A 17,139-nucleotide genomic window follows, 5' to 3' on the forward strand; every position below is an offset into this window, starting at 1 on the left:
GTTTGTTTTGGTAGGCTGATAGTCTAAAAAACTGAATACAAAAAGCGTATAATGAAGAGTAAGCCTCTTCCTAGTCTGCCTCAGTCTCCATTTCTCCTAGAGGATCAGTTCCTCTTCCACTTTTCTTTTCTTTTTCTTTTTCTTTTTTTTGTTGTTGTTTTGTTTTGTTTTGTTTTGTTTTTTGAGATGGAGTTTTGCTCTTGTTGCCCAGACTGGAGTGCAATGGCGTGATCTTGGCTCACTGTAACCTCTGCCTCTTGGGTTGAAGCAATTTTCCTGCCTCAGCCTCCTGAATAGCGGGGATTACAGGTGTGTGCCACCACGCCTGGCTAATTTACTTCCACTTTAAGCACAAATCATTTTAAGTGGAACCTTCTTTCATCAATTAAAGCCTCTTTCTTCCTCGCCTAATCCTCAAGTATACTGTGACACAACCAAATATATATTTGGAAAGTTAAAGAAGCACATTCTAAAAGAGACTTTTGAAAATTTAGATAAAATTGGATTTGATCTTTCATCCTCCCTCAGATTTCTTCCTTGAGCCTTTTAAAAGTTTACCAAAGTTAGTCAGAGCAGTTCTTTATGATTGGCAGAATCTAAAACCCTTCTTAGAACAGTTTCAGGAAAAAAAAGGCAATAGAAACAACCCTGAATTGCCATGAGACTAACAACTTAAAAATCACAACTGTTACCATTTTTTTGTACCCTTCCAGAAAATGTTTTATAAACATACAGCTGGTACCATCACTCTCCTTCCCCTGCCACACTTACTTTTCTGTATCTTGTTTTGTTTTTTTGAGAGTACAGATGCTCCTTAACTTAGAGGAGTCCCATTCCAATAAACCCGTCCTAAGTAAAAAATATATTTTGTATACCTAATCTACTGAACCTCATAGCTTAGCCTTGCATACCTTAAACATGCTTAGAATGCTTACAGTATCCTAAAGTTGGGCAAAACTTTCTGACAACGTGGTAAATGTAGAGTATTGGTTGTTCACCCTTGTAATCGTATGGCTGAACGTGGCTCACCACCTCTGCCCAGCATGGTGAGAGTATCATACCGCTCTCTGCTGACTGTGTGTAACTTCCACACCATTGTGAAGTTGAAAAATTCTAAGTCAAATCATCGTAAGTTAGGAGCTGTCTGTATACAATCTTGAAGATCCTTTTATATTTTTCTGTTTGTTTCATTTTAATGCCAAAGGATTCAAAGCAACATCTTTACACTTATTAGCTATAAAAACAAAGCTTTAAAGATAGGAAACAACGTTGTATGGGTAAATTGCTTTTTTGATAAGTTTACATGTTGCTTTTGCCTGGTTATAGGAGACTAAAAACATTTTATGTAATTAACAAATTATATAAATTTGAATAGGCATGAGCAAAGAATATAACCCCAGTTTTATTTTTATCATTTCAAATGCAAGGTCAACACAAACACTGTTAATTTGCAGCCTTTCTGTGGAGTGCAAATGCTAAAATTGGGCCACTATTTTTAAAACTTGAGGCAAGGGATAGAAAGCATTTTGAATACAGGAAAGGATATACAGGATGACTGAAACCACAGAGATTCAAAGCCAGCCACAACACAAGTAGCATTTTGCAGACCCAGGGAATTATGCTTAACAATCCTAAAAAAACTATTTAATCTCTTTGAACACAAAATAAGAATGTCTGTAAATAGTTTTAAATATAGTAAAGCTTTCTAAAGGTGAGAATCCAATGAAATGAGTATTTAATGCTAAGATGTAAGAAACTGCATCTGGGGAGTAAGATGACTTCTATTTACTCCTTTTTCTACTGACTTGAGCTCTTTAGAATTTTTAAAAAAACAATGTAGAATTAAATAGCAGACAATAGTATATTTAAAATAAGACCAAAAGATTAATTGCACATTTAATTAGAACCAGGCTCCAGAAAAATTGTAAGATAGAAATCTGTGATTTTGAAAGAACACCAAAATTCCTGAATAAATTTGTGTACAGATCACAAATGAGCCATACTCTTAGAGGGCTTCACACAATTTAATTTTTCAATGATCAATGAAATTTCAGTGAATAAATTATTTTGAAAATTGATGTGCTTCACTGAAAAATTAGGGATGATATTGAACCTTCTATATAAATACAAGTTTATAAAAGTGTATAAAAAAGAGGATTTTCCACTTAGCTTCAATTCCTATTGTTTTATAAAGCACTTGTTTTCACTTATTTTCTGAGGCACATATTAACTGTCTGATAGAACTAAGTGTTTATGAGAAATACAGTATAATTTGTATTCATCTTTAGCTTTACACTGAATAGAAAAGCCACTAAGTCATTTTAAAAGTAAGAGTTGTGGCTACTCTGTCTATGGAGTAGCCATTCTTTTATTCCTTTACTTTCTTAATAAACTTGCTTTCACTTAAAAAAGATAGGAACACTCTTACACTGTTGGTGGGAGTGTAAATTAGTTCAACCGTTGTGGAAGACAGTGTGGCAATTCCTTAAGGATCTAGAACCAGAAATACCATTTGACCCAGCAATCCAATTACTGGGTATATACCCAAAGGATTATAAATCATTCTACTATAAAGACACATGCACACGTATGTTTATTGCGGCACTGTTCACAATAGCAAAGACTTGGAACCAGCCCAAATGCCTATCAATGATAGACTGGGTAAAGAAAATGTGGCATATATACACCATGGAATACTATGCAGCCATAAAAAAGGATGAGTTCATGTCCTTGCAGGGACATGGATGAAGCTGGAAACCATCATTCTCAGCAAACTAACAGAAGAACGGAAAACCATTCTCACTCTGTATGTTCTCACTCATAAGTGGGAGTTGAACAATGAGAACACATGGACACAAGGAGGGGAACATCACACACTAGGGTCTATTGGGGGGTGGGGGCTAGGGGAGGGATAGCATTAGGAGAAATACTTAATGTAGATGACGGGTTGATGGGTACAGCAAACCACCATTGGCACATGTATACTTATGTGACAAACCTGCATGTTCTCTGCATATGTATCCCAGAACTTAAAATATAATAAAAATAAATAAGTAAGAGTTGCATTGCTAGATATCAGAAGTCTTAAAAATGTAAGTAATTCTACTTTTAGATATTTATCACACAGAATAAACATGGAGAAGAACAAAGATTTATCTGCAAGGATGTTCATTGAAGCATTATTTGTAATGAAAAATTAGAAGCAGTACAAATACTCTGAAAGAGGGGATTTACCAAATAAGTTATGATATAGTAATATGTAGCCATTAAGTATTATGTTGATGAACAACATGAAAACATAGTGACAATGTGTTAGTACCAACAAAAAGGTTATAATATTGTATGGTCACATTGTTCTCACCCCCAAAAAGGTACACATGTTTTGAAAGTAGGTCAGAAGGGGGCCGGGCTCAGTGGCTCAACGCCTGTAATCCCAGCACTTTGGGCGGCTGAGGTGGGTAGATCACTTGAGGTCAGGAGTTCGAGACCAGCCTGGCCAACATGGTGAAACCACGTCTCTACTAAAAATACAAAAATTAGCTGGGCATAGTGGCACATGACATGACTGTAATTCCAGCTACTGGGGTGGCTGAGGCAGGAGAATCGCTTCAACCTGGGAGGCTGAGGTTGCAGTGAGCTGAGATCGTGCCATTGCACTCCAGCCTGGGTGAAGAAGTGAGACTCTGTCGCAGAAAAAATAAAAAAAGAAAGTAGGTCATAAGGATAAAGACAACAAAATTATATTTGTCGATATTTCTGGATAGAAGGATTATGAGTAATGTTAATTTTCTGTTTGGGACATTCATTATCAATTATTTTCTGCAGTGAACACACACCACCTTGTGACTTTTCCTTATAGCCCAGTTTTACATAATTTTTTCCTCTTTAGTTTGTCTTACTTACTCAGAATACAAAAGCCCCCTTGCCCCCAACTTTCGAAGGCCAAGACAGGAGGACTGCTTAAGGCTAGGAGTTCAAGACCAGCCTGGACAACATAGTGAGATCCTGTCTCTACAAAAAACTTAAAAAATTAGCTGGGTGCAGTGGCACATGCCTGTAGTCCTACCTATTCAGGAGGCTGAGGTGGGAGGATCACTTAAGCCTAGGAGTTCGGGACTGCAGTGAGCCACAATCATGCCATAAAAAAGAAGAGCCCCACAGACCCTCAGAGACTTCACATGGGGTAGGGGAAAGAATGTGGCAGTGGTTGGATATTGTAAAGCTGAATGTTAAAACCACAAATCCCATTATAAGATAAGCAGATGCTGAATTTACCTTTTTAGTAGACATTATTCGTGTCTTAAAAATTTTTACTTTCTGACCTTATGCTGTACATTTATAAATGCTATACTTTTCTCAAACTTGAAATGCAATGCTTATTTTCTTGAAATTGTGGGGTAAAATGCAAATAGAAATTATTAATTCATTAGGCTATTGAGAAATATCTGTGTAAAAGCACAAGGTGAGAAAAATAGGTGTTTCTTCCCCTTACTGAGTCTCAGTTATAGTTTGGCTGGCCTATGCTGAGAGATTGTTACCAGGGGACCTACTCACATTTGTTCTTTGTCAGCCAGATCTCATAGATAATTCCTCCTAGAGAATGTACTTCCTCTGTACCTTATATTGCTTAGTTAAATGTTTCCAAAGGCTTCATGCTCTTTTTATAATATTGCTTTTTCTAGATATAAAGACCTGAAGATAGTCTTTTCTGTCCAAAGATGGAAAACAGTACTACTACCATTTCTCGGGAGGAGCTTGAAGAACTACAAGAGGCATTTAATAAAATAGGTATGCTTGAGAAAAAGTAAATATGATATTACTGGTCTGCTTGATGTCAGACTTCAGGAATGGAAAAATACCTTTTATTTCATCTACCACCACCCAATTACCTCCAGATTTATTCCTTTTTTTCTATCTAGGTTTCACTGGATTCTTTCTTTCTGAAGGATAAGCTACGACTGGCTTGAATTTCTAGGTGAATTGGACTTTGAATTCTTTGATCATTTCTTTGCAGAGAGTAATCCAGGTTAATGAATGACAATGTAACTGAATACACTTTACACGGTATCCTTATTACAGAGAAAAAAATATAAAAATACTTCCTTGTGTATAAACTGAACTCTGGCCTTCACATCTCTGCACTAACAATAACACTTTCTGACTTCATGCAGAATATTTTTAAAATCTCAGTATTGTTTTTAAATGCCGTATGTCTTATTTTCCTTCTCCCACATGCATAATTTAGAAAGTCTTAGTATTGTTTTTAAAGGCCATATGCCTTATTTTTCTTCTTTCACTTTTTATAGCCATTTAGTGTTTTGTCTTTATGACATCATTTTGACAGTTTCGTATTTTTCTTCCAAAAATTTTTCCTCATACTCTGTTGGATCTCAATTCTTCTGCAATTTGCTCTTAGGAAACCCATGGTAAACAAGGAGAATATAAATACCTTTTTTTTTTTTTTGCTTTAGTTTGCAAATGCATGCAAGTGAAAGGTGAACCCAGTGAAAGGTGAGCACAGTGAATAGACACTGGGATAATGACACCACTATGTTTGCCCCTTACTCATCAAGCTCGTTCTCTAGTGTAATAGAGCCCTCCATGAAAAACAGTCATATGGTAGATCAGGGAGGAGAAAATGATCACCGCTGGTCTTGTGCTTAGATTTCTCACAAACCTAATAACGACTAAAATTAATGTAAGTAAAATATCATGCAACATGAGTTTTATTGACCAATACAAAGAAAAACGATATGTTTAAAAAAAAAAAGCACTCCAAAAAAAAAAAAACAAACCAAAAAACTGTGAAACTCAGGAAGCTCATGTTTTACAAATCATTACTGTGAAATAAAGTAAACTAAATTCTACAAATCTCTGGGCTCTTCCATTTCTCCCTGGGAATGGCATATTTGTCATTAGAGCATTGTATGAATATGGTATGATTTTCAGAAAACAATCATACATTTTATAGAGAATTGTATGTAGTGTCCAGAATCTTTTCAAGACAAAAACTGGGCAATTGTTGAAATGTTCTGCTCATTCTGAGCATTGAAACAGAGGAAGTAATAAAAATGTATCTCGTAGTTTGATATTTCTGTTATTTTATAGATGCAGTTTTGTAGCTTGAATAAAAGTTCTACCCAGGTCTTGGTAAAATAAATGAATTAGTAATATATTTGCTTTGTTTAGCACAACAACTTTAATCTTTGACTCATGAACATATTAATATAATCTTGCAATATTTATTTAATGATATATTGAATAAACAATTCACTGATGGAACAATTTTTTTTTTTAAACAAAACCTTGTGTTGAGGGCTGACTTTCAATAGATTATAGTGGGGGAGCTGCTCTGCTAGGTACAAAACCCCAACCCAGAAGCAGGTCCTTGATGGAACAATTTTGAGAGCAAGATAATTTGTTCTGTTTGAGCAAAGCAGTAACACTAGCAGAATAGGTACTTGCTGACTTTATTTAGGAGGTAAACTGCTACTCTGTGAACTCAGAAACCTCTCTGCTAATTTGTAGCACACTTTTCTCAAGGATGGAGGAACACGGCCATCCAATGTTATTAGATGGAGTATTTGGGGGCCACTGGGGAGAAGGGGGAAGTTGAAATATTTCTCTGTATTGTTTCTTTTTGAAATTGTGGTAAAATATACATAACAGAATTTACCATTTTAACCATTTTTAAGTGTATAGTTCATTAGCATTTAGTACATTCACATTGTTCTACATTCATCACCACCATCCCTTTCCCAAACTGAAACTCCATATCCATTAAACAATAACTCCCAAGCCCCAGGTGACCATCATCCTACTTTCTATATGAATATGACTACCCTAGGTACCTCACATAAGTGGAATCACATAATATTTGTCTTCTTGTGACTGGCTTATTTCACTTAGCACAATGTCCTCCTCAACAGCTTCATCCATGTTGTAGCCTGTGTCAGAATTTCCTCCCTTTTTAAGGTTGAATAATATTTTATTGTATGTATATGCCACATTTTGCTTATCCATTCATCCACTGATGGCCATTTGGGTTGCTTCCACCTTTTGGCTATTGTGAATAATGCTATGAACATGGGTCTACAAATACCTGTTAAAGTCCCTGCTTTCAATTATTTTGAGTGTAAACATAGTAGCGGAATTGCTACATCATATGATAATTCCATATGTAATTTTTGGAGAAACTACCATACTGTTTTCCATAGTGGAGGCACCATTTTACATTCCCACCAGTGGTGTACCAGGGTTCCATTTTCTTCACATCCTCACCAACACTTGTTTTCTGTTCTTTTGGATAATAAGCATTCTCCTAGGTGTGAAGTAGTATCTCATTTTATTTGCATTTTCCTTATGACTAGTGATGTTTAGCATCTGATGTGCTTTTTGGCTAATTGTATATCTTCTCTGGAGAAATGTCATTTCAAGCCCTTTGCCTATTTTTGAATCACGTTGTTTTGTTGTTGTTGACGAGTTGTAAGAAAGTCCTGTTTTCTTTTCAAACTGTGATCTTTATGGTTATTTAACTTAAGCCTTTATTTCCTCACCTTTAAAATGGGAATGACATTAGTAACCACCTCAAAGTTGTTGTAAGAATTTCATGAGATGGCCGGGTGCGGTGGCTCAAGCCTGTAATCCCAGCCCTTTGGGAGGCCGAGGCAGGCAGATCACAAGGTCAAGAGATTGAGACCATCCTGGCCAACATGGTAAAACCCCATCTGTACTAAAAATACAAAAGTTAGCTGGGCGTGGTGGCACGCACCTGTAGTCCCAGCTACTTGGGAGGCTGAGGCAGGAGAATCGCTTGAACCTGGGAGGCAGAGGTTGTAGTGAGCTGAGATCGCACCACTGCGCTCCAGCCTGGCGACATAGTGAGACTCCGACTCAAAAAAAGAATTTCATGAGATAAGTCAAGTTCTTATCGCTCCACTGCACTCCAGCCTGGTGACAGAGCAAGACTCCGTCTCAAAGAAAAAAAGAAAAAAACAATTTCATGAGATAAGTCAAGTTCTTAACAAGTCGCTTGGCTAAGCATATATGTGCATTAGATGGTTTCTGTTAGTTCTTGTCATGTCACACCAAAACCACAGAGGGCCTAGGGATGGAGCCTGGGAGCTTAAGCCCCCATATCTGTCTTCAGAATCCTAGCTCTTAACTAATCCTGTTAGTTTAACATGATCGTTATTAGGCAAATAACTTCCTCAGTCTTGTTTATTTTAAAATATTTCCTGCTATTTTGCTGGTTTAGAAATAAGCCAGCCTAATCTATGTGTGTATTTCAGAATTATGGGAAACAGTTCTGAACTGGTCATGTAATGAGATTTTTCTCTAAATTCAAAGAAAGCAATATTATTGCAATATCAAGCAACTTAGCTTCCTAGCTGAATTTTGCAATTATACCAATATTTTGGTTATTGGTGGTTCTAGTTTAGAAATATTCTATCATTCTGAACAGTATTAATTCTAAAACTTTCATATGAGAGTTCCAAAGAAAAGTTTCTATCCTAACCATTAATTCAGTTAGTATAGCAGCTCTTTTATTAAGAAGAACAAGAAATATAGGAAACAAAGCAGCTATTAGCAGATGAGCAAAGAGAGCCTATACAAGGTGGATCCAGGCAACAAAACAGTGCAAAGCTCTGCTGTCAACTCTGGGCAGAAGCGTTTTGTGTTGCCTTTGTTCTGAGTCAAGAAGTGATACCCAGCCTCTAGGGAAAACCTAGGGAAGGGCATCTCTCAATGATGCCATGACATGAAAACACCTGGAAACCTGTTTCCCAAAGTCCAAATATAGGTGTGAATTTCTTGAACACCTAATCTCAAATGACATCAAGCATGATTCAGCATACGTAATGGTATCATGAATACATAATGAAGCAGCAATGAATTATTGACAGATGAAACAGAACTGCCACCAAATGAAACGTAGAACACAAATGCCTTATGCGTATTTTACACAGCGCATGTATTTTATATGGAATGTGGGGTCAGCAGATTTATTTTCTAAATTCCCTCAAGAAGTTAAAGTCTGAGTGGGTGCTCCCTTTTTAGCTATCTGTGACTTCCCCATGCTTATTCCTTTTTTTTTTTGAGATGGAGTCTTGCTTTGTTGCCCAGGGTGGAGTACAGTGGCGCAATCTCGGCTCACTGCAACTTCTGCCTCCTAGGTTCAAGTGATTCTCTTACCTCAGCCTCCTGAGTAGCTTTGATTACAGGTGCCCGCCACTATGCCCAGCTAATTTTTCCATTTTTAGTAGAGATGGGGTTTCACCATGTTGACCAGGCCGATCTCAAACTCCTGACCTCAGGTGATCTGCCTACCTCGGCCTCCCAAAGTGCTGGGATTATGAGTGTGAGCCACTGTGCCTGGCACCCCCCATGCTTATTTCTTTGATGCTTAGTCATGTGCTAAAACTGGGTTTTCTATCAGAGCAACAGTACCCTTAAAATATATATGGTGGCCCTAAATCTATGGGGATAAACTCGATTTAAATATATACAAGGTTTTTGTTTTGTTTTTGTTTTCATTTTTTAAGAGATGGGGTCTCACTCTGTTGCCTAAGTTGAGGGGCAGTGGTGCGATCATAGCTCACTACAGCCTCGAACTCCTGGGCTCAGGCAATCCCCTCACCTTAGTCTCCCAAATAGCTGGAACTACCAAGCCTGGCTTAAATATGAATTTTTAAAATAAAGCATATAGCATATTCTGTACAGTTCAGGTACAGGAAAAAATGTTACTGCCATCTGTGAAACAAATGTGAAAGGCTCTGTCTGCACATCTATGAATCCTCCCAAAAGGCATTCTTATTGTACACCTTCAACAAAGATTACAAAATATATTTTATGATATATCTTTACAGATATTGACAATAGTGGGTATGTCAGTGACTATGAACTTCAAGACCTGTTTAAGGAAGCAAGCCTTCCTCTGCCTGGCTACAAGGTGCGCGAGATTGTGGAGAAAATTCTATCAGTTGCTGACAGCAACAAAGATGGCAAAATCAGTTTTGAAGAGTTTGTGTCAGTAAGTAATCTAATCCTTTCGGGCTACTGATAATCTTGCTTAGAGCAGAATTGTAGTAATGTCATCACTAGCTTTGGTTAAATCCAGCTTCAGAGACCAGAAAAAGGACTGCTTTAAAATGATGATGATGATGACAATAACTATTATTATCGAAATAATTTCCACAACTAATTCATAAAACAAAGGAAAAAAATTATTCTCAAATTGTTGGAATGGAAATCAGGTTTAGATAATAGTAATTCGTTCCCTAGAATAACTAGGTGAGTTCAATGCTTATTGACCATTAATATAATTGAATAAATATTTATGAAATATAAATTGTCTGGTTTTGCATTCTTTATTGATTAAGCAGGTATTTTAGCTCTTCTCTTCCTAGAAATTTTGCTAGGCACTGTGAGTAATGTGATGAGTAAAAAGAAACGTGATTCCTGTCTTCATGGAGTTTATATGTGTGGAGAGGACTGCATTGCACAAATTGATAAAAGATAATTGTGAGAATTGCTATGACAGAGTGGTACAGGTCCTGTGAGAGTTTGTGGTAGAAGGAATTGAATTTGGAGGCAAGGCTGGATAACCCAGGGACTCAGGGAAGGTATCCCTACAGTGTGAAGACTGTGATGTGTTCTGAAGAAAGATGTTAAACAGATAAAAGTGGGTTGTGGGAAAATGAATAATGTAGGAGGCAGGTAGACATGACAGCATGTGTAGACTCCCTGTGGCTTTAGAGATGGTGAATATTCTCAAGCAACTGAAAGAAGGTTTGTGTGGCTGGAGCTGAGATGGTAAGGGTAAGGAATGTAGCTGGAGAAGTAACTCAGAATCAGGTCACACAGGGCCATGTCGAATTTTTGTTTTTATCCTAAAAGCAATAGGAAGCCAATGAAGTGGGAAGAATAGAATGTGAAGTGACAAGATCAGATTTGCATTTAAAAAAAACCCAATCACTTTGCTGCAAGCAGAACTGATTGAATTGAGTCTTGCCAATCTCTGGTGAGTCCAGTGAGAGAGTGATTGGGAAAGGGAGTTTCTGTAAGCCTATGTTATTTCCTCTAAGAGCTGACTTATTTTATCATGAATGCATTTGAGATGTTCAGGCAGGAAAATATCTTCATTAAGGCATTCTTCTATCTTTAGCATGTAGTTAGTTATTTCTTAGGTTTTCAGTACAAAAGATTATGGCAAGCCAAGAAGAATAATTTCAGTGTGTTCAATTTAAGCTTAGTTATAAAAAATTTATTCCACCGTTTGGGGTTCAAGTATTTGTCTATTTTGTGTTATTGGTAAAATGATGAAAGTTATCTGTGTATACAAGCAATAAGTACAACTGACTAGTATTTAATTTGATGTCATTTCAAATAAAGAAGTGTAAATAAATATCCATTTTGTCAGGTTTTTATTGATTATCTGATTCTCAATTTTACTTATGTTCCATTCCAGCTAATGCAAGAATTAAAAAGCAAAGATATCAGCAAAACATTCCGAAAAATAATTAACAAGAGGGAAGGGATTACTGCTATTGGAGGAACTTCAACTATTTCCAGTGAGGGCACACAGCATTCTTATTCAGGTAACTGACTTCTCCAAATTTGATCTTTTAGTCACTGATTCATTCATTAAGTGGCATATTTAATCAGTTCTAAGATGCCACTCATTGTGATTCATACCGTTATTTTATGTGCCACTGAGGAGAAAAAAATACTGCAGACCACAGTATAACATGCCATTGAATTTGAAGTACATTTCAGTTTCACAGATGTCAAAATGAAAAATCCTAGAATCATTGAAATCAATGAGTTCCTGCTATGTATCAGGCTTAGTCTACAGAAACAAGATTATAAACAACAAAGTGGAAGTTGTTTATACTCCAGCATTAGATGTATTTAAAAGTGGCTTTTCAATGGCTTTTCATCCTGACTGATGAGGTGGCTTTACTTTTAGACCTGAGCTAGGAATGGGGGAGAGGCTTCTATCACAAGGATTTTTCTCTTCCATTTTCTGAGATCTGAGATACCCGATTCACCTTTTATCTAGTAACCAAGTGACTAGAGAGCATAGCACCTGATTTCCTTGATCTGATTAAACCACTGGACCATTGCCCAGTGGGAAATGCAGAAGCATATTAACTTTTAAGATGAGGTGTCTTCCCCGTGTTAAGTTATCTAAGATGTCTAAGAACCTTTGGCCAAGTTCTTTTTATTTATATGAACATAACTAGAACTATGCTTTTTGGCCTTTTGACAAAATTACCTGTAACCTTTTCCCCTCTTTCTTCATTTCAGATCTGAATCTGTTAATTATCCTCTTGATTCTGTCCCTTCCTAATTGGATTTTCCTCTAGCGATACACTCAAATTTCTCTCCTCTATTATATGTTTTTCCTAACTTTTTCCCACAAGGGAAGCAGCCATAAAGGCAAAGGCCCATAACTGTTACCTTCACTTTTTGAAAGGTATTCACCCCTTAACCCAGTTTCTGCCTGTCAATTCTACTGAAGTGGCTTCTTTTTAAAGACAAAAAAAATTATTAAGGTATAATACACATTCAGCAAAGTGCTATAATCTTAAGTATATGGCTCAATGAATTTTTCCATGTGTATACATTCATGTAGCTGCCAACCAGAACAAGACATGGAATCTTTTCATCACCTGAAGACTCCCTCATTCCCCTGATAGTAACTATTCTTCCCTAGAGGTAACCTCTTTTCTGATATTTGTCACCATACATTTTTGTTTACTTATTTTTTGAGGTATAAGATACTTGTAGTAAAGTGCATGAAGTGTACTTTTTTTTTTTTTTGAGATGGCGTCTCACTCTGTCGTCCAGGCTGGAGTGCAGTGGTGCGATCTCGGCTCACTGCAAGCTCCACTTCCCGGGTTCACGTCATTCTCTTGCCTCAGCCTCCTGAGTAGCTGGGACTACAGGTGCCTGCCAACACGCCCAGCTAATTTTTTTGTATTTTTAGTAGAGTCAGGGTTTCACCGTGTTAGCCAGGATGGTCTCGATCTCCTGACCTCATGATCCACCCACCTTGGCCTCCCAAAGTGCTGGGATTACAGACATGAGCCACCACACCAGGCTGAAGTGTACTATTCTTAAGTATATGGCTTGATGATTTCTTTTAACCTATGAATACACCTATATAACTATTCTCTAGAAAAATATATGGAACATTTAATGGCTTTTATAAAAAATAGCAGCTTTATTGAGATATAATTGACGTACCATGGAATACATTTTTAAAGTATACAGTTCAGTAGTTTTTAGTGTATTCATAGTTGTGCAATTGTCATCACTATTTAATTTCGGAACGCTTTCATTACACCAAAGAAAAACACTATATTCATTATCAGTCACTCCCCATTTCCCTCTTCCCGAAGGCTCTGCAACCATTAAACTACTTTCTATTTCTACAAATTTGCCTATTCTGGAAGTTTCATATAAATGGTATCATACTGTAGTGACCTTTCATTTGACAGGCTTCTTCACTGGTGTAATATTTTCAAGGCTTATCCATGTTGTCACATATATCATACTTCATTCCTTTTTTTCTGACTGCAGCCTTGACCTCCAGAGTTCAAGGGATCCTCCCACCTCAGCCTCCCAAGTGCATAACCATGCCTCCCAAATGTGCACCACCATGCCCAGCTAATTTTTCTATCTTTTGTAGAGATGGGGTTTTGCTATGTCACCCAGGTTGATCTTGAACTCCTGGGTTTGAGCGATCTGCCTGCCTTGGGATTACAGGTGTGAGCCATGGTACCTGGCCCCTTCATTCCTTTTTATTGCTGAATATTCCATTCTATGGGCAATACCACATTTTGTTTATCCTTTCATCAGGTGATGGACATTTGGGTTGTTTCTAGTGTTTGGCTATTATAAATAATGCTATATGAACACTCATGAATGCATTTGTGTGTGCACATATACTTTGAATTCTCGTAGGCATATACTTAGGAGTAGAATTGCTTGAATTTTTGTTAACTCTATGTTTATCATTTTTAAAGAACTGCCAAATTGTTTTCCAAAGTGGCTGCCCTTGTGAGGGCGATCTGGCTGCGACATCTGTCACCCTATTGATTGCCAGGGTTGATTTGGCTGATCTGGCTGGCTAGGCGGGTGTCCCCTTCCTCCCTGAGTGCTCCATGTGAGTCCTTCCCGAAGCTGCGTGCTCGGTTGAAGAGGACAACCATCCCCAATAGAAGAGGACTGGTCTTTGGTCAAGGGTATATGAGTAGCTGCACTCCCCTGCTAGAACCTCCAAACAAGCTCTCAAGGTCCAAAGTGGCTGCACCATCTTACATTCCCACCAGCAATGTATGAGGGCTCCAGTTTCTTCACATTCTCACCAACACTTGTTTTTGTCCATTTAAAAAATTACAGCCATCCTAGTGGTTGTGATGTGGTATCTCATTCCTGGTTCCTATACCTGAAACATCCTTTCTTTCCTTGCCTGTATTCACCTATTGAAAAACTATATTTCAAATAGTACCTCCTCCATAAAGCCTTTTCTTGATCACCCTAACTAAAAGTGATTGCTTCTTTTTTTAAATTCTGCAAACATTGCATATATATTTCTGGTGGTGTGTGTATTTCCCTTATATCACATTTCTTTGTGTATTTGTTTTATAATTACACTAAAAAATTCCTCAATGGCAGATACAGTATTTTAGTGATCTCTGAATTCCTAGACTCCAAATCCTTCTAAGGAGGTGTGTATGAGGAGGCGAGAAGATAAGGCAGATTATGATATGTACAAAGAGGAAGTATTAGTACATATTTGTGTTTTTGTTGACTTGTGTGTGTATGTATGTGTGGTGGATTAAATTTTGGGGGTACCTGCAAAATATTCCCTTGGGAAAATTACTTAATTCTAGGAACTGGGGCAACAATGGAGAAGGCCAAATCATTATGTGCTACCCTCTGATGGAAATGGGGATTATTTACTTTAAGGATTTATAATCTTAAATGGTTTTTATATCTACAGAATAATAATAAAGTTGTACAATGTTTTTACTTTAAGTTCCTTCCTATTTTCCCCACTGCATAACCCAACAAAATTTTCTACTTAAGATCAATGTACCCATACTAGAAGCCATGTGTTGAGAAATTGTTGGATGAAGATGGCCAAAGATAGTGCTGGTATCTAGATTTGTGTCAATTTTTTCTTCGTTTTTTGTTTTTTTGAGACAAGAGTCTTGCTCTGTTGCCCAGGCTGGAGTGCAGTGGCGTGATCTCGGCTCACTGCAACCTCCGTCTCCCAGATTCAAGCAATTCTCCCTGCCTCAGCCTCCAGAGTAGCTGGAATTACAGGTGCCTGCCACCACACCTGGCTAATTTTTGTATTTTTTAGTAGAGATGGGGTTTTGCCATGTTGGCCAGGCTGGTCTCAAACTCCTGACCTCAGGTGATCTGCCCACCTCAGCCTCCCAAAGTGCAGGGATTACAGGCATGAGCCACCGCACCCAGCCAATTTGTGTCAATTTTTTAATAGTTAAATTCCATTGAAATTGAGCTGTTTTATTCATTTGAATAACTCTTGACTGAATTCAGTATTTCTGTTGTAAGCTAAAAATCACAGCTCTCTAAACCTTTTGGGGAGGATGGGATTTATTGCCATGGTATTTGTTTCTTGTATTTTTTTCCTTATTTAATTACATATACATATTTGACCTCCGATGGTCTGCTTCTGACTCATTAGCTTTCAGAAGCAATACATATTTGGAAATATTTTTGAATCAAACCAAATATATATTGTGCTCATTTAAGATATATACCTTCATCTCTCCTAATAGATCAGTTTTTTGTTTGTTTTTTTGTTTGTTTTTTGTTTTTGTTTTTGAGACAGAGCCTTCCTCTGTCACCAGGCTGAAGTGCAGTGGCGCGATCTCGGTTCACTGCAAGCTCCGCCTCCTGGGTTCATGTCATTCTCCTGCCTCAGCCTCCCAAGTAGCTGGGATTACAGGCCCACGCCACCATGCCCAGCTAATTTATTTTTGTTTATTTAGTAGAGATGAGGTTTTAACATGTTGGCCAGGATGGTCTTGCTCTCTTGACCTCGTGATCTGCCCGTCTCAGCCTCCCAAAGTGCTGGGATTACAGGCGTGAGCCACCGTGCTCCCCCTGTTTTTTTTTTTTTTTGAAAGGGTCTCTCTTTGTGGCTTAGGCTGGAGTGCAGTGGCAGGATCTCCACTCACTGCAACCTCCACCTCCCGGTTCAAGCGATTCTGAAGCCTCAGCCTCTCGAGTAGCTGGGACTATGGGCATGTGCCATTATGCCTGGCTAATTTTTGTATTTTCAATAGAGACGGGGTTTCTCCGTGTTGCTCAGGCTAGTCTTGAACTCCTGACCTCAAGTGATCCGCCCGCCTTGGAAGTGCTTTGGGAAGTGCTGGGATTACAGGCTTGAGCCACCACACCCAGCCACCTTTCTTCTTTTCTTGAACCCTTTTGTGTTTTAGTAGATTTGTAATAATGGTCAATTATTATCTTTGAGCAGAAATTAACAAGTATGTTTTTGTAGTGCAATAGCTATGTATGTTTTTATAGTGCAATAAAGTTTGTGAAATGAGATTTGCCTACCAAGGTTTTCTCCTTTCAGAGGAAGAAAAAGTGGCTTTTGTTAACTGGATAAACAAAGCCCTGGAGAATGACCCTGACTGTAAGCATCTTATACCCATGAATCCCAATGATGATAGTCTTTTCAAGTCACTTGCAGATGGCATCCTTCTTTGGTGAGTTGAACTTCTGGTTAAGGAAGCTGCGTTCTTGCTGATTACATTGATGAGCATTCCATGAAAACTCCAATTCAGCTGTCCATTGTCTTTTGGAGTCAGTAGCTACTTAGGTCATGAAGAATTTATATTGCATAGAAAATGAACTACTGTATATCTATTGGAAAATTTCCAAAATTTTCCTTCAAATACAATCCCTTGTTTTTCTGTTGCCTTTTACGTGTATTACTGTAATAATTGCCAGGAATCTTTTGAGTTATTTGTCTGATGCAGTTTTAAATATTCGCAGGGTTTCTCTTTTCTTTTTCCAGTAAGCGAGTATTGATTATTGACTGGAATGGGACATGAGGAAATGCAAAGGGAAGATATTCCTTAT

General features: G+C 37.7%; 1 protein-coding gene across 9 annotated transcripts in view; it reads left to right on the forward strand.

Moving 5' to 3' along the window:
• Positions 1-17,139, forward strand: part of PLS1 (plastin 1) — a 132,861-nt gene that overhangs the window by 80,337 nt on the left and 35,385 nt on the right. For all 9 annotated transcript variants that reach the window (XM_055110584.1, XM_055110581.1, XM_034957553.3 and 6 more), the window contains 4 exons: positions 4,683-4,788; positions 9,870-10,033; positions 11,471-11,600; positions 16,631-16,763. In XM_055110584.1, the coding sequence (XP_054966559.1) occupies positions 4,719-4,788; positions 9,870-10,033; positions 11,471-11,600; positions 16,631-16,763 (497 nt within the window). In that variant the 5' untranslated portion in view covers positions 4,683-4,718. The remainder of the gene's footprint in view (positions 1-4,682; positions 4,789-9,869; positions 10,034-11,470; positions 11,601-16,630; positions 16,764-17,139) is intronic.

Source organism: Pan paniscus, chromosome 2 (assembly GCF_029289425.2).
Source record: "Pan paniscus chromosome 2, NHGRI_mPanPan1-v2.0_pri, whole genome shotgun sequence".
NCBI lineage: Eukaryota > Metazoa > Chordata > Mammalia > Primates > Hominidae > Pan > Pan paniscus.